Source organism: Taeniopygia guttata, chromosome 3 (assembly GCF_048771995.1).
Source record: "Taeniopygia guttata chromosome 3, bTaeGut7.mat, whole genome shotgun sequence".
Taxonomy (NCBI): domain Eukaryota; kingdom Metazoa; phylum Chordata; class Aves; order Passeriformes; family Estrildidae; genus Taeniopygia; species Taeniopygia guttata.
This window is the reverse complement of record NC_133027.1, coordinates 31,813,478-31,831,933: the sequence shown is the minus strand read 5'-3', so window position 1 is coordinate 31,831,933 and position 18,456 is coordinate 31,813,478. Positions and strand designations below refer to the sequence as shown.

The 18,456-nt window shown below is 39.3% G+C and overlaps 1 protein-coding gene across 2 annotated transcripts in view; it reads right to left on the bottom strand.

Annotated features, from left to right (window-relative positions):
* The window catches only part of KCNQ5 (potassium voltage-gated channel subfamily Q member 5), a 279,196-nt gene that overhangs the window by 65,172 nt on the left and 195,568 nt on the right, over positions 1–18,456 (bottom strand). For both annotated transcript variants that reach the window (XM_030267452.4, XM_004176865.6), the window contains exon 3: positions 6,272–6,398. In XM_030267452.4, the coding sequence (XP_030123312.1) occupies positions 6,272–6,398 (127 nt within the window). The remainder of the gene's footprint in view (positions 1–6,271; positions 6,399–18,456) is intronic.

Below are 18,456 nucleotides of genomic sequence, written 5' to 3'. Positions count from 1 at the left end.
TATGGATTTGTTTATAAAGGTTTGACAAAAGTGCCACATGATGGTTCATTACCACTCTAATTAATGAAAAATAGATCCAGTAATAAGCAACAGTCACTGCTATCACTTAATGTTCTAAAATAAGGTTTGCCAGCTATGAAGTTCAAGGGCCTGATTACAGATAATGGACTTAAGCTTCCTGTTGGGAATTTGCTCATTCTGCAGCCCTAACAAAATTTGAACTTTTGACATCTGCATCATGCTGTAGCTTGACTAGAGGTAAAATAGAAGCAGCTGTGGTGAAACTGCTAATGGACTAACTGAAATATATGAAATCTTTCACTCTCCTGGACCACCAGGAAGTGTAGTTGCCCTGGAGAAATGTAATATTGCTAGAAGTATGCTCAAATTTAAAGTAAAAAAATTCTGTTATAGGAGTTTCCATCCCTAACTTTAAATTGAATAAAGTTTAGACATTAGAGTTAGCAATGTGCCCTAGTAGCCTGGAGAGCCAACCCTGTCCTGGGGGGCATCAGGCTCAGCATCGCCGCCGGGAAAGGGAGGGAATTTTCCTGCTCTGCTCTGCACTGGGGCAGCCTCACCTCGAGTGATGGGGGCAGTTTTGGGCACCACAATGTAAGAAGACATTAAACTATTCGAGACTGTCCAAGGGGGGCAACAAAGATGGTGAAGGGCCTTGAGGGGAAGCTGTGTGGGGAGCAGCTGAGGGCACTGGGTCTGTTCAGCCTGGAGGAGACTGAGGGGGATCTCACTGCAGTGAGAACGTCCTCGTGAGGGGACGAGGAGGAGCAGGCACTGATCTCTGTGGTGACAGTGACAGGATCCAAGGGAATGGCCTAAAGCTGTGTTAGGGGAGGTTTAGGGTGGATATCAGGAAAAGTTTCTTCACTCAGAGGGTGGCTGGGCACTGGAACAGGCTTCCCAGGGAAGGGGTCACAGCTCCAAGCCCGACAAGAGTTCAAGAAGTGTTTGCACAGTGCCCTCAGGCACATGGTGGGACTCTTAAGGGTGGTGCTGTGCAGGGCCAAGAGATGGACTTTGATGATCCCTGTGGGCCAACTCAGGATATTCTATGATTCTATGTTAAAAATTCACTTGCTTTTCTTGGGCTTTCTCACACAGGAGTTCCAAAGTCTCTTACAGAGTCAGTGGAGTGAAAGAAATTCCTCTGAAAGCTCAGTGGACTTCAGACATGCAGGTGAGGCCAGCAGGATCTTACTCTTCTGACCAAGAGTTTGTTATTATTCCTAAATATTTTTACAGTGCCCCAGGTGGAAGCTGCCCCCACAGACTGAGATCTCACTGTTATGGCAAATCTTCTGATACACATAGGAGAATGGCCAGAAGTTTAATTCTGTCAGGTAACATACCACCATCTGGGAGCCCATTGCCAGAGGAAGGACAATGGACTTTTCATTTATTTCAGTGTCCCCAAATGGCTTCCCAGTTAGATATGTCCTCTTTTCTTTTCAGGATCTTCAGTGAGCTAAGGCATAGTCATCAAGTTCTTCCTGGTGTGTCAGCATCCCTGATCTCAAGAAGCTCCAGACAGCAGTTAGAATATACATTGCTTGGTTTGCTGCTCTTCTGAGCAACACAACACAGCAACACTGTTCTGCCATGCTCCAGAGTGATATACCTGTGACATTTAAGATTTTCAGGGGTTTATACATATTAAAGTACCTTACGTGCCTGTAAGGATGTGTTGCTGTGCCCTTTGTGTTATGTACACAAGCTCATATCATATACAATCAGAGAAAATGGGGGATGTCAGGTAACATGGGACAAAGCAAGTTTTAATACTACACTGTTGTTCCCATTTTTACAGAAATAAATAAGGGTACAGAACTGTCAAATAATTTGATAGATGTAATTACTAACCTGGTAGCACACAGTGATGCTTGATGAATTAATTTGTCAGAGTAGTGACATTGTAGGCACACTAACATAAACACAGAGCTTTGGCTCTGAATAAAACTTCTCTGGTCAGGTTATTAATGGAAAAAATAAAGGCTGTCTAAATGCTACCTTTGGGGTAATCTTCAAATTTGTTATTTCTAGCCCTTAGGACAGTGCCCTATGTGATTAGTGTTTAATCACAAAAAAATAATCAGGGAAAAGATCTGTCAGAGATACATAGCATGTTTAATTTATAGTAAACAGACTAAGTCTTCTAAAATATTATTGTTCCACTGTAACAATAAACGGAAAGAATAATTGAATGGATGACTAAGTAAATAATTAAAAGTAATAGGCCCAAACTGGCCATGGAATCTCTCTTAAGGAGACCTTAGCACTGATTTAATTGAGTTCCTCCTGAAGCTGTCTTTTCTCCAGGATGAACATGTACAGGTCCCTCAGCCTCTCCTCACAGGACAACTGCTCCAGCAGTGATCATTGTCGTGGCTACACTGAACTCACTCTAGTTTTTTAAGGTCTTTCAGGTATGGTGTTGGAGGGGGAAAATGGGGTGCAGTATCTTGGATGTGGTCTAATGAGCAATGAGTAAAGGGAGATAATAATCTATTGACTGTGCTCTGGCTAACACAGCCACCTGACCTTTGCTGCTGCCTCATACTTTGCCATGACTGCAAAGCCAGGTGTCAGGAAAATAACTACTTAATGTAGCAAGGGATGCAAGATGACTTGGTTTTTCCTCAAAATATCAAATCTGGAAAGATGCTGAACATCAGAACATCAGAAACTCTCTTCTGGGATGCTGAAATCCAGAAACAGACTGAAGTCAATCAACAGAAGAAGAGACATGCTGAACAGTCAATGGCAAGAAATTCAAGCTATGGGTTTAGTTTCCAGAAGCTGCAGAACAAGTTTCCTTTCCATCCAGTGCATCAGCATAAGAAGACATCCACAAGCAACAGACTGTTGTCTACTAATTAATTCTGCTTGCAAGTGATAGAGTTCCAAGTGGGACAGAAAAACTACTTTTAAGGCCAGAGACTGCTTACATAAAAATACATTAAATAGGAAGAGACGTCTGTCTGAGTCCAGGACATCTCTCTGGCTGCCCTGACTGTCTCAAGACCCTGGCAGAGGTCTTGGAGACATGAAGTCAAAAACATCTGTGACTTCGATTTTAGCCTGTGGAAAAAGCTGTAATTTTGTATGAGGAATTACAAGCCACAAGGGTTTTATTAGTGTGATATTTGAACTAACACAGGGTGGAAAAGTAGAATTTTGGGGGTTTTAGAATGTAATTCAGGGGTACAAGATGGAGGAATTTGGGTGTGTCCTAGCCTTCTTCTCCGTTGTCTTGTCCTCCATGTCTTGGTGTGATGGTGACACTTTCCTACTGCTTCAAAGTGGATATTCTCAGTCTAACACGGGTGATGGGAATTGGTAATAAATTGTAAACATACTACACATAGTTTTGAGAATATAAGGTGGGAGCCACCGGAGGCTCAGGGGCCGATGGCCATGGCTTCCTTTCTGGACAGACCTCAGCAGGTCAGAGAAAGAATGTTATAGACAAGAAGAAATAAACAACCTTGAAAATGCAATCAGACACATTCCACACTCCTTCTTTGGCTGTGTCAGGCTAGGGAAGCAAAGACTCTTTACAATCTCAGGGTCACCCTGACCTTCAGAACCCTGAGAGGAAATCGACACAGGTGAATTTCAGAGAAAGAAGGAAATACCATAATCAAGTGAAGTAAACCCACCCCCCCAGGATGATTTGTGCCAGAAGACCTGCTTGAACTATTTCACCAACATTAGGAGGGTAGATATGAGTAGTTTTAAGGAAAGCATGGAAATCTATACAGTCCCCCTGTGAATCATAGAATTTATTTAGGTTGGAGAAGACCTCTAAGATCATTGAGTTAAACTGCAAACCCAGCACTGGTAAATCCACCCCTGAACTATGTCCCTAAGCACCACATCTACGTCTTTTAAATATGCAGAATTTTGTACAAGGGAGAACTCCTGCATTCAGTTTTGCTGAGAATTAACACCTCAGAGCGAAGTTAATCACAGGTATAAGACTTGCCATTGAGTGGAGACAGGAAATGGAGGAGACACAAAAGCAGAATCAAACAAACTGCTAGTGTTTCTATACCATGGCATTTTTAAGAGTAGCTGACAGAATCTGTGGTATTTAAATGATCCCAAGATTGTAGAAAGTCTCTGTCTTTCAGCCCTGCTGCCAAAGAAGAAGTGGTAATTCATCTGTGCTGGTTTTCAAGTTTGTTTATTCTTGCTTATCTCTAACATGTTCTGCTGCCCTGCCGCAGGTCTGTCCTGCAGGGCAGTGTGCAGGGCTCTGCCCCCAGTGGGATGTTACAAACATTATATACCAGAAATTACGTGTGCTATATTTACAATAATGTGCCAATATCTGTCACCTACGTTGAACAGTGTGTCCCCTGCCTAAACCTATAGAAAAATGCCAACACTACAGTGAAACATGGAGGGCATGAAGAAGAAGAAAAAGGACAAGACATGCCCAATTTCCTCCATCTTGTCCCCTTTGGACCCCTTTTCTAGAATCCTAAAATTCTACTTTTGCACCCGTGCCACACTGATTATTACTTATATCAAACACTCAGAGCTTGTAATTCATCCTGTAAGATTGAAAACTCTTTTCCATGGACAGAGATCACAGACAGTGTCTCCTGGGGCTCTTACAGGGGGGTTCCTGAACCCCTGCCAGGGTCCCAGACCTTCCAGGGCAGCCAGAGGGATGCCCTGGATTCCCACAAGTAGCAGAACAAACACTCTGAGAAATCAAATGTTTCAAGTAACTTCAAAATCTTCAAAGGTTTTTTTAGTAAGTTCTAAATTGCTGTAGTAAGTTAATTTTACTAAATAACAGTGGTGCTTTCTTATGATTGTGCCCTGACAAAATCTGACTACTGCTAAATTTCAAGTTGCATCATAAAATCTTGGAATAATGGCAAGTCTGGTTAAGGAAGGTAGCCATGTTCTGTGATTTCCATTTTCTGCTTGGCATGGAAATCTTGGGGCAACTGTGTGACCTGGAAAGGTATGTACCCACCCCCCCTGCTGCCCAAAAAAACCCAAATGCCTGACCTGATACTTGCCCCTCTCCCACAGTTTCATAAAATAGCATAGATGGATGGGGAGCAACAATCTGGGGTGGCTTCCTACCTCCTCATGCAACTTTCTCCATTGCAGGGGTGACTCAGTGGGACAAAGTGTGGATTTACCAGGGAATGAGGTGGAAGGAAAAAAACATGCTCTACACATCAACCCTAACCAGTCTACTGGTCTGCCATGCCAAGGAACACTGTGTAGCTCCCGTTTAGACCGGGATGGCATTCATCTACTGCTTACACTGAAACCCATGTGTTTCATGGCTGTAGGCACATGACTCCATGTCCTAGCTACTCTAGAGATGTATGGAAGGACATATTTCCTGCCCCAGTTGATCCATAAGTTGTATGGAGATATAGGCAGATGAAATTAAAGGCTGGAGAGAAGAAGGAAGTTGACAGAGAAGTCGGGATATTGATATCCTGAAGTTTCACAGATGATCTATAAAAAGAATTTTCTCCAAACCATTAGAAAAATAAGAAATTATCAGATGAGCTTGATCTTTGATTTCTGCCTTTATTAGGAAACTGGTTTTCCTTTTCTTTTCCCCTTTTCAAAATAGGGGTTTGAATGGTTGTGAGTCTATTCACCATTGTAACAGACATATTCTAGAGAAAAGAAGGGCAGGAATAGTGTCTTGACATAAATGTAAAGGAAATAATGAAGAAGATACTGTATCCTATGCTAGTGTCACTGCAGAGCTGATATGTGGACTGTCATGCAGAGAACAGCAAGACAGGAAGCAGCAATGTTGTCAGAAGATGTCTCTAGGGAGGTTTTCAAACTTCTTTCAGTGTCTGGTTACAGAGGTTAAATAAGAAGAACGTGATATGCACACATATGTATGTGGTACCTATGCATGTTTGTGCAAGATGTAGTGTGTCCATTAAAAACACACATCTCTGATTTTCAATGAGATCAGCTCTCAACCCCTCATTTGTCCAATATATAGGCCAGTTGTATGAGATTCATAGGAAAATGTCTTCTGGAGAACATAAGAAATGTGGATTGAATGGTTTTTAGAGATGTCATGATTTATATCTAAAGAAACCCTGGGCAGATGAGAGTTGACACACAGCAATTCTGGACTTACAGCTTGTTGCTGTAAATATAGTCTGATTCCAATAGTTTTCATTCAGAAACAAAACAGGAGAGGGAAGATGTTTATCTCAAAACAAGCTAGAGCTGGGACACTCACCTATTACACAGAATGGTTTCCTTGCAAAACGCAGTCTTCCTTGCCATCCTCGGTATCGACAGCAGCACCCAGCAGACCAGATACGAATAATAAATTCCAAACCAAAGACAACAATCATGACAAATTCCTAGAAATGGCAAATAAGAAAAATACCTGTTACATATAACTGACACTTAAACATCAGGAAACTTATCACTTCTGTTTGTGTCTGACAATCCACCTTGAGCATCTGAATACCCCAAGCCCAACTTGGGATCCTCCTCCCAAGGATGGTTACACGTCTACAAGTAGTACACAGTCCTCAGAGCTTCACAGTGAAAGGTCTAAGTCTAACCTGAATAACATTAAGTATCAGATAAGATTGGCTACTAAATATTTTCAAACACTGAATAATACGCAAAAATATCAGAGCAAAATATTCAAAGACTTTGGATATTGAGCATAAGAGCACAGTTAATTCATACAGCTAGTAAAAAATGTTCCATATTCACATCCATAAAATTAGTTCTTAGTTTAAAGGCTAAAAGTTTTGGGAGACATATTCTCATTGCTGTAATATACAGGTGAAGGAACTGAGATTTTGAGTGTGAAATCAATCTGTTCCTAGCAGTAGGTTAAGGTACATGCAGGTGTAATTACATACAATGGTTATGCAATTGTTTGTGAGGCAATAAGTTAATGCCCACCCTAGGCATAACTTTCCCTGTACAACCTGTGAATGAAGGTACTTAGAAATTTTGTCTTTAAGACAAATTTCTTTAAGACTGACTATCTTAAAAGCATCCACATGTATTTATGCAATTTTTATTCTAAAAGATTTTTCATTATAACCTTGAGGTCAACAGAGTTGCCGTAATAGAGCTTGGAGCACAATTCAGCTCCATACCCTAAGGAAATCTGCAGCTCAATAATATGCAGTGATATAGTACATATGTACTGTATGGAATTACAAACTTAGATACTCTTCTGGAATACCAGTTTTGAAATGAAAAAAAGAAAAATCCGTCTGTTCACAAAAGAAGACAAGTACTTGATGGAGTTTCTTAAACAGCCCATCAAAAAGAAAAGGATGGAAGTTGTGTTTTATTTGGCAGCCCAATGTAATTCTGTGTCCAGAAGTAAGCTGTTCCTTGTCAGCCAATAATTTGTTATTCCTGCAGGATGAGGGCTCCTGTGGTACCACTAAGGAAGCACTGCAAATGAATTAAATAAAGGAATATTTGCAAGGCTAGGGTTGATGCAATATTGACTTTTCCCCAGTAAACATTTTGCATGCTTTTAGACTGTGAGACCCTACAACTCTGCAAGCCAGTGTGTCAACTCAGGCATTAATTTACCTGAACAAATGGCATTATTAATGTTCTGCCACGTAATGTTTTTTTACAAGATTATAATTAGTGCAGTCCACTGAAACATTGGGGAATTAATTGCTTTTGCTGCCACAGAACAATTTGAAAACACAGTATTCCTTCCTAAAACATGTCAGCTTGTGTAGCTACATTACACTGAAAGCACTTCTGGAGCTTTCTTCAGTGTCTTTATTTTTGGTTTTGTAAATCCCATATTGAATGCCTAAGTCACAAAAGTAGAATGAGATCCCTCTGCTAAAGCGTGGCTGAAGAAAATGCCACAATTTTTATTAGAAAATAACATGGAAAAATGTGTGTGATTGTTTAAGCTTTTCTTTTTATTCCACTACAAGAAACTTCAACTTAATTCCATGGGCAGTGTTATTGCACAACTTCAGAAAGGATTAAGTACAAAACTGAAAAGATTCCCCATATAGTAACAATAATTCCTAATAGTTGGCTGTCCTGTGGTACATTTCCTTGTAGGAAATTCTGTGTAGGTCAAGAATAAAATGGACAGGAAGCCAACTGGACAAAAGGAAGAATACACATTTTTGTCATTTAACTACCACTTTTATAGTGATAGTTAAATCATGAATTGTCAGATCTGGTTTACACATTGTTAGATGATGCCTCTGAATTTATGAGGGTTGATGGCAGGCATCCAGGCCATTCCTGCATCTGATTCTCCTAAGTAAGTTTCTTCCTTGGGATAGGGTAAAAGATACTGAAGGAAAGAAGGTCTGAGAAGCATGAAAAATTCTTTGCTTCCAATAAAATCCTTTTTTTGTTAAAACTTAATCACATTTCATTTGACTAAAGTTTGTTGTTTCTGGAAAACATATGGTGTGTACAGATGGGCGATACGCTTTGTAAATACAGTGAAATTGTCACGGGCATCTTCCAGAAGCTGATCCACACACACAGGAGTGTGTCCTCTCCTGTACTCTAACCCTGGCAGGGCCTCTGATGGAGAGCTGGCAAGGACAAAAAGTACTTGATGATCCTGGAAGGGCTACTCCACAGTTTCAAGTCAGTTCAAATAGTATCACAAAACTGCTGGTAGGAGCTGGAAAGAGGTAATTTTTTTTGGAAGTTTACTCTTCTGGTTCCTACCAGTGCTAAGCAGTTTTGTATTTATCACCTGCACTATTGTTAGACATTACTAGGTGCTATGCTTGCTCAGGGATACAAAGATAAGAAAATTTATTGTGTGCTGAAAGCATGTTTCTGAGAGTCTGTCTACTCCATGGTGCCTTTGTGTGTAAGAGATAGAAATCAAATTTTTCTCTCACCCACAAACACTAAAGGGAAACAAAAAATATATACTAAATATACTGATATACTAAAAAGAGAAACTTTGTGGGGATACATCTATTTTGAGAGAGAAAAAGAGCAAGAAAATATTTTCTCAAATTTTTTTTTTTGGTGGGTGGAGTAAGAGTGTAAGATTTTTCTTGTGGAAACAATGTGAAATATCTCTGTTTATTCCTTGAGAAAAGGTTACCATTTCTAGAACCATTAGAAATTTATGCATGGTTATAGCGTCTCAAAATTAACTAAGGTCTCTACTAAAGCAATTTTTTCTTCTACTTAAGCAATATAACAACTGATTATATTGAGCTCAAATACAGTAAATTCCTCTCTGTGCATTGGGATCCTAAAAGAACTGCAGCTTTTAAAAATGCTATATATGATTTTCTACCAGCCATAACAAGTTTCTGTAGATTTTTAAGTACACTATAAGTTTTCAAAAAAGGAAAGACATTGAAGAAAATGTAGATGGGGTTTCACACTTACTTTTGCACTTACTGAAATAGTGATGTTTCAAACTGATCTTTATATCCTAATGACTCCTACTTCCTCAAAGAAAAAGATGATTTTGAAGGGAATAAATATAAAATCTAATAAAGTCTAAAGGGAAAGGATTTTCCAAAAAAAACATAATGCATTGAAACAAAACTCTTCTAGTAGTACACACAACAGCTTTGTTTTATTTTGGATTGGTTCAGGTAGGTCAAAACCAGAGAGAGACAAAGAATTCCATACTACTGTGTAAAAAGTAATGTTTTAGTAGTCAGGGCACTCAGTCAAAATGTTAAGGCAAATCTCTGTCAGGGTTAATACAGGCTGGGGAATGATTATTTTTTTCTTATGGCAGCTGTAAAATTACAAGGTTTTGGTCTTCTGTGGACAAAAATTGGAAGCAGGCATCCCAAACAAGATCAGGATTTTTATGTTTTTATATTTCATTTGAAGGCCTATTGCCAACTTAATCATAAATCTAGGCTTTGAAATAACTTGGGTTTAGTTTCTTAGCAATTGAAACAGAAGATCAGAACATAATTGGAAAGGCATGTGATGGAATAAATCATTAGACTTCGTGCTTTGTGGACTTGAAGACTGAAGAAATGATACATTCCAAATATCTCTGTCCTACATATAAAATAATGGAATATCATTAATTTTGAATTACTTATGAGAATGAGAAACAACATTTACATCACAATGGGAAAATCTTGCACTGTTTATAAATCTGGCCCTCTTCAAAATTAAGCAAGGCTGCATTTGAACTGATGAGCAAGTTAAGATTTATTGTAATTCTAACCCTTTCCTTCCAAGGTAGAGCAGAGGTGCATTAGCCTTTGCCATTTCTTGCCTTTTCCCATCTTGTTATCCTTTTCCAATCACAGCTGCATTTGGCCTTACACCAGAGTTACCACAATCTGTCACTTTTTTGGCTGTCCAAGCTCACAGTTAGCACCTCCCAGTACCACTATGGCAGATGCATTGGTGGTTCAGACAGTGGAAAGTTTCTCTTTCTTCTCAAAGCACAGTTCATCCAAACTGATGAGCTTTTCCTTCTGAAATGTTTTTGCACATGCAGCTCCAGTTGTCATGGGGAACTGTGCACATGCAAGAGGAGCAAGGTTGGCACACTTGGGCTGACAGGTTCAGTTGCTTTTGGCTAGCAGTGTACTCCTGAAGATTTTTACATCTGTGTGTGCCTGGGTTATTACACCACTGGAACAACGAGGGTCACACAAATGGCAGGAAAAGAAAATAAGAGGTCACCCAGAGCAAGGTTTATGTTAATAACAGCTCCTGGAGGACTCCAATCAACAGGGTTGATGATTAAGATAATCAAGCATACTTTGTACAATCCAGCACTCCACCCTGCTCTTTTTTAAACTCTTATCCAATTAAGATGCATGATTTGTAGAAGTTGTTTACATTAATATGCTTCTCAGGCAATTTTTAATGATAAGGATTTCCCTAAGCATAACATTTTAACAGCAAAAAAAGTTTATATAATAGCTTTCTCACTCTTTAGCATAACTGCTTATTAAAACTGATAATGATTTGCTGATGATGAATCAGGTGCCTTCACTGTAGACTGTAACTTTGGGGAATTAAAGCCATTTTTGCAATAAGAAAATGACCAAAGTTGAGTACCCTCTACTGATCTAGGATGCTTCAGGTTATTTTTCAATGTGTAAATGAGCTGAGGCTTGGATATCAGAAATTCAGCCACAAGACAATGTCTCTGTTCTTATTTTAATTATATTTCTTGTACAGAAATGGTGATTTTAATTATTCTAAAGGCTAATAGAGTAGCAAAACAGAGCTGCAGACTGATGTGAGGAGCTGCCTCTCTTGAGCTCACAGGAGAACTGTGTTTACAAATGATATTGCCAGAAGTTGGAGAAATGGACAAGAACAGACCAAATAAGCTTTAGTAGGGCCACGAGTGTTTCCCTTCTGAAGACATCTCTGCAGTGTAGCTGCGCTGCAGATCCTTATCTGGTGTAAATCAGTGAGCCTCACTACACTAACACAACAGCAGAGCACGTGGCACAATGTCATCTGATACTGCTTGGGATATATCCCCTCTTCCCTAAAATCTCACAAACAGGCAAGTCCAGTGTTTCCAAATCAGGGAAGCCCAGTGTTTCCAAATAATTTTGAAAGGAGGAAGAATAAACATGTTCTCATACTTTAATTTATGGCTGATTGGTTTAAGTATGTCACCAGCTGCTGAAATATCTTTATGGTGACACATGAATACTTGATATTATCCAAATAGCAATGCTTTATTACTCATAGTCAAAGATTGCTTTATCATTCAATTAAAGCAAAAGCATAACACCTCAGCTTATCAACAACATGAGTCTCTAAAGCCAAAAAATCCCCCGCTACTGTCCAGGTACTAAGCTCTAAAGCTGGGCTGTACACTTTGGAGATATGCCATTGGGTGTGAGGGAAGCACAATATTGGTTTGTCTCAATGAAACTTGACAAACGCCTGGGCTTTAAATACTTATGATGCAGAAGGTGATGTAGGACTACAGTCAATTGTGTTGTATGTCTGTTTTCCAGATTAAAACAAGCAGGTAAGAATATGTGCATAGTTTAAAATCATAGTAAATTTGAACACATTTGCGTTATTCCTGGTTCAGCACTAAAAAGAGGAGATCTTTGATCTAAACAGCTAACAAGCATATGTTGGTGTGCATACATACACTTAAGAAAATAATGTTTTAATTCTTTCCAACTGCAGTTGAACAGAAGGAGAGACAGCCATAAATCTGAAAATGTAACCCAGAACAGAACCTATTAGTGGCCTATAAATCACAACCAGAGATTTCACTTCAGCTCCCAGTGCAATACCCAATAAACAGGAAATTTATGCACCTTTTTATAATTTATCAATTTTATAATGGATATGATACTTTTAGAACACTTGATTTTCCATATTATGATTAAGAATTTCCATGTAGCATCTACATTGAAAAGAGGATTATTGAGAAATCAGTTTTGTGCCTTTTACTCAAATACACAGCTACAAATCTATTGATATAATATTAAAATCCCAGTTATAAGCTTAATCCACATGTTATATACATGATGTCTGCTATCCAACTCCGTTCTAGCTTTTAGTGTTTATACTTGACATGGCACCCATCAGTCATGCATCTTCTTTACCCCTTTGGAAGACAAAAAAGCTGTGGATTTTTATTTCAAATAAAACCAGTTTTGAATCAGATAGTACAACCCAGCAGCAGAATTACATAGATATCATTTATTTATGTTTTTCATAATATCTTATAAAGACAAGTATTTACCATATCAGACACAATGTATGATTCCTACCACTGAAACTGTGCTAACCTTCCTGAGCATCCTCTGCCTCCCCAGACCAGCAGACTCATTTCACATCACCATTATGGGCCAGCTGCTGAGGACCTGCTGGTGCCAGAGGAAGGAGAGCCACAGGGCTGCACTGGCCAAAGTGGTTACTGTGACTACCATGTGGGCAGTTTGCAATTTGAACATGTGAGCAAACAGGTCCCAAAGCTCCTTCTGGTGGACATGGTTCTTCTAGGGACACTCTGATGATCACCCTCTTTCAAACTGGGAAAAGGGCAATGAAAAACACTGACTTTTCCACATCTATCCTGCTCTTTCTCAGATGCCGCGTCACCTTTAAACAGTGTTTTCCAGCCATTTTCACTCACTGCCTTGTGCCATACCATTTGTTTATATGTCAGGTGCAACTACACATCTAAGAGAATTCCTTAAAGGAGATGACAGCATAAAAGTCACATCATAGAATAATTTTCTACTTTCCAAAAAAAGTATAAAATTATTACCCTTCTCTGTGTTTGTTCAGATTTTCTTTCTCTTTAGTGAGATATGAGTGATAAATGGTCTAATTTTGGTTTTAAATTTATCCTTGTATTGAAAACAAAGAAGCTCTGTACAGCTGTACCCAGGCCTTTGCACTTCCTTTGTGATTTCTTCACACATTGTTTTCTGCTATAGTCACATTTCTGATGTCACATTAGAGGCAGACTTTCAAGCACATGCTTTTGTAGCAACACAGATCCAAAATATTCCTTTTGAAATGTTTGTGAAGAATTTAATATCTTTTCTCTGACTAAAACAAGCGTAGAACAGGCAACAGAACTCTAAATCCTTCTATGCCCTGGCATTCCTATTGATTTTGTATTGATGCAAGGGGTTTAGGCTAATTGTTATGGCTGATCATGTGCATATGAATTAACTGATAACATCTGACATGCTGTACTGCAGAGTAGGACAGCATGTTCATTCTTTTTTTACTTTGGCCTTAGCATGCTTGGAGTTGTTAAATGCTGAAGATTCTGCAAATGATATCTGCAGAGTTCTTTTAAAAATTACTTCTTGCAATTTTCCAATTGCCAAAGCTCATTAGGAGAGCTTCCCTAGGTGTGCATCTGTGCATGTTTTAACCTCTGGGAGACCTAAATGCATCTCAGTTGATATATACTGAAATAGCAGTACAAAAAATTTGCAGAAAACCACTTTAAGAAAGTGTTTTCTGACAGTTTCCAACTTTTTACAAACTGGTCTTGGTAGGCACTCAACCCAATTAGCCAAAATCCTGTTCACGCATTTAGTTTCTCAAAAATATCACCTCATCAAACATTTCTGCTAGTTGGACACGTATTTGGTCACAATATTTTTGTTCAATTCCTTAATTTCTGTGAAAAAGTTGACTCAGTCCCCCTTTTTTAGTCAAATAACTGAATTTTGAGAGCCAGTGTACCAAGCCTTGTGTTCCACACATCATGCCATTCACTGACTGTTTTGCAGTTTTTCCTAATACATTTTTCCAGGCTTATGGAATTTTGGAAAAAATGGTCTCTTGGAAAAAAAAAATATTTTTGTGAGCCATACATTTCCTATGATCATACCTTCATAAGGTACAATTAGCCAATTCCTGTCTGGTTCAGCTGTGACACCAAAGTTATTATTATTGTCCTGATCATAACATTCACTCTTTCCTTAGGAAGCCCTTCATATAAGCCTAAAAGTCTAAAATGGCCGGTATTTATTTGCTAATTCACCTTTGTAACTCACCCACAACTCAGGGTCCTCAGGACTGAATTTAGTTCCACTGTGTGTCTGTGTATTTACCATCACCTTCAGTTTAGGTGGATATTTTCATTATAGGTATGTCTACTCTGGATTCTTACAGACTTCTTGTTTATTTGTTTTTGCCTGTAGTTCAATACTTATTTCACAGAATCACAAAATCACAGAACAAGCTGGTTCAGAAGGGACCCAAAAGGACCACTGAGTCCAACTCTTGGCCCTGCACAGGACCACCCCTAAGAATCACACCATGTGCCTGAGAGCATGGTTTAAATGCTTCTTGAAATCTGTCAGGCTCGGGACTGTGACCCCTTCCCTGGGGAGCCTGTTCCAGTGCCCAAACACCCTCTGGGTGAAGAAACTTTTATATCCAACCTAAACCTCCCCTGAAACAACTTCAGGGCATTCCCTCTCCATGTCCTGTCACTGGCCACCATAGAGAAGAGATCAGTGCCTGCCCCTCCTCTTTCCCTCCCAAGGAAGTTGTAACTGCAGTGAGGTCTCCCCTCAGTCTCCTCCAGGCTGAACAGACCCAGTGCCCTCAGCTGCTCCCCACACAGCTTCCACTCAAGCCTTTCACCATCCTCACCACCTTCCTTTGGACACTCCCTAACAGGTTCATGTCTTTTTTATAATTCAGCGCCCAAAACCGCCCCCAGAACTTGAGATGAGGCTACTCCAGTGCAGAGCAGTGATGCCTTGAGTTTTAGCTTTTATATTTTTTAGATTCTGCACTGCCTTAGTGTGTGACTCTGAACTTCATATAAAGTGTTAGCAAGTTCTCTTCACAGTTTAGTTAGAAAAAACAATCCCTTTTCAGCCTGAGAACCAAAGACACCATTGCAGCTTTGGGCCTAAAAAGTATAAATGACAATGAATTGAAGAAAGCAAACCAGGAGGATAGGACTTCATAACCTGAAGCCATAATTTGACAATTAATCCAATATGTAAATGGACCAAAACTTATAGTTGTCCATCTTGGGCAGAGGCATGGATGGGCTCTTGTGCTGCCCAAGGTGTATCCTTTGAATGCCTTTTAATAAATACCTACTTTTTAATTTTTATTCTGTCTAGTCTCTGGTCCAGGTAGCCTGCCTAGGCACCAGCAGAGCAGGACAATGCCCTCCCTTGCCCAGCTGGCGATGCTGAGCCTGGTGCCCCCCAGGACAGAGCTGGCACTCCTGGCTGCCAGGGCACTGCTGACTCATGTTCAGCTTGCCATCAACCAGGTCCCTCAGGTCCCTTTCCATGTTACTGCTTTCCAGCATCCCATTCCCCAGTCTGTCTGTAAATCCAGGTTTGCCCATCCCAGGTGCAGAATCCAGTGCTTTCCCTTATTGAACTTCATGTGGTTGGTGGTTGCCCAGCCCTCTCATTTGGCAAGGTTTCTCTGCAGGGCTTCCCTGCCTTTAAGGGAGTCAAAACTGCTCTCTGCTTTGCATCATCTGCAAACTTGCTCAGTATCCCTTTCCAGTCCTGCCTCCAAGTCATTAATGAAGTCATTTGTTGAAGAGCGCAGGGCTGGTGATGGAGCCCTGTGAGACTCCACTAGTGACAGGTCACCAGTCTGATGTCACCCCATTCACTACAACTCTTAGTGCCCAATCCATGAGCCAATTGCTCACCCTCATGGTGTGTTTATCCAGATGTGTGCTGGACATTTGCTCAAATTCACAGCTTTAAAACTGAGTCTTGTGAACAGATTTCTCCTGTCACTTGAGGAAAGTTCACATTTCGACTGCAGCATGCTGTGTCTTCACATGCTTTGTCATGTCTCTGCAAAGGGATGTAGTGATTTGAAGTTTCTGTGTTACTCAGATGCTAGATTTTCCCTAGATTTCCAAACAGCTTTCAAATCACTGATGTGCTGCCTTCTTCAGCACTGTTTTCCTTTTGACATTTAATGGTTTGTAGAATTTTTTTCTTACATATTATTTTTAACCATGTACATTGGCTTTCCTCTGGGGACATATTCTGCATTTCCATTTGGCAAATCAATATTTCCCTGACAAAGTCCAGGTCTGGATTTTTGATAGAGAGTTTGATATCTATCCAATTTTACTATTGCAATCTAAAAATCTTGCCTATTTTAAGAAGGTAGCTCTTGATCTCCATCTCAAACTCTGGCATGAAGCCAATAACATTCAATATTGCAGGATCTAGCAAAAATTGTTACAAATCTGTATCTTATTCCTTGGAGGTGATTTCCCATGCTACCTTGTTATCACGTAAAGTGATAAAACAAGAAAGACATGTCATGGGAAGAGCACTTGTGTAAGGAATGTTGCTTACTTCTCCTTAAAGGAAGTCCAGGACAGCTGGTTTGGTTTTTTAGCACAATGTGTTGATCAACCTAAAAGCAGACATGCTTTCCCCCCTTCAAAGAATTATATCCTTATTGATCTGAAGCTGGCCACCCCATCACTGATATCTAATCCTCCCCATTTTCCCCATTTGTATAGGAACTGATAACAATAAAGTAAATTAGTGTAATGTACCTATTTAGAAATTCAGCACTGGCTTTCTTACTAAAGGTTAGCCATTTTAATATTAAAATTGTACTAGTTCATGAAGTTGTTGCATTAATCACTGCTTGTAGTTTTGCTATTTCCTTTCATCTTTCTTCACTGCACATTACCACCTATTTCTCTATACATGCCCTGTTCATTCAGAGGAATGGAAAATAATTTTGTGGATGGCATTTCATCCACCAGTCACTGACTTGTGGCAACTCCAGTGATCCTAACATTGCACATCAAATGCAGATTTCTTGTTAAACACAATTGATTGGTAGCTCTGCTCTGGCAGTGACAAAATCTCTCTTGCCATCTTCTGCATTTGCTCCTGAATGCTGTAGCACTTGAAGTAACTGTTCATAGTTATCCTATCTTCTTCAAGTGATTCTGTTATAAGATTATTTTTTCCCTAATTGTAGATCACATATGCAGTTTTAATCATCTTTAGTCATCAAACTCATTTAAGCTTTCCCAGTAGAACCTAATATATTGCAGTTTTAATTACAATGGAAAAATTATTCTGTTCAATGTATTCTGTTCAAAAGATTTTCAATCTTTTTTTTACAAAGGTAATTTTTGCTTAATACAGAAGAATAAAAGAAAAGAAAGGACAAAACATTGCTAATAATATAATCAATCCAAGAACCATATCAGTAATGCCAGGATTGAGACATCTTTATTCTGGTCTGTTGAAGTGTACTTCTCACCCTGAGCATTGTTGACAATATATAGATACCTTCTGCTGACAATGTATAGATATCTTGGGAGTTTTTATGTGCAGTGCTGTGTTGTATTAGGAAATATTTTTTATTGTTACTTTCATCTCTCTGTCCATAGCTACAGCGTGTACTTGTTTCTTAGAGAGCTTTAATGGTTGGTTTGAAGTGCCAACACTGCATTCTGAGAGAAGACTTAAGCTTTGAGGACAGCCACTGTTTATAATAACTCCGTCTTTTAATTTATATTTTTGCTTTCTGTCTGACTTCCTCATCATAATTTTAATTTCAGCAAAGTGGGTCCAGCATTTAAATTTCCAGTGGAAAGTCTGTTCTATTTCTACACAAAGATTCACAAGCAGTTGTGATGAACTCTTGTTCAAATTTTTGTAACAGTCAGCTTTGAGTTGGTCAAATCTGTATGCATAATAGGAGAGCATCAATTTAAACAGCAAAGATGTGAAGATATTAATTTTTGTATGGTAAGAGTATTTTCAAAGCTAACAGGTAGTTTCTTTTGACATGGTTGAATTGTTTTTTGCTTGTGTTATAATATTAGTGTACATGAATCCAAACAGGATTGAAAACATGAAGGTTTTGACCTTATTAACATTATATTTCCTCTCTTATTCTGTCTTTGGTAACATCAGTGGTGTATATCTAATGTAATTTTTAAGACATTTC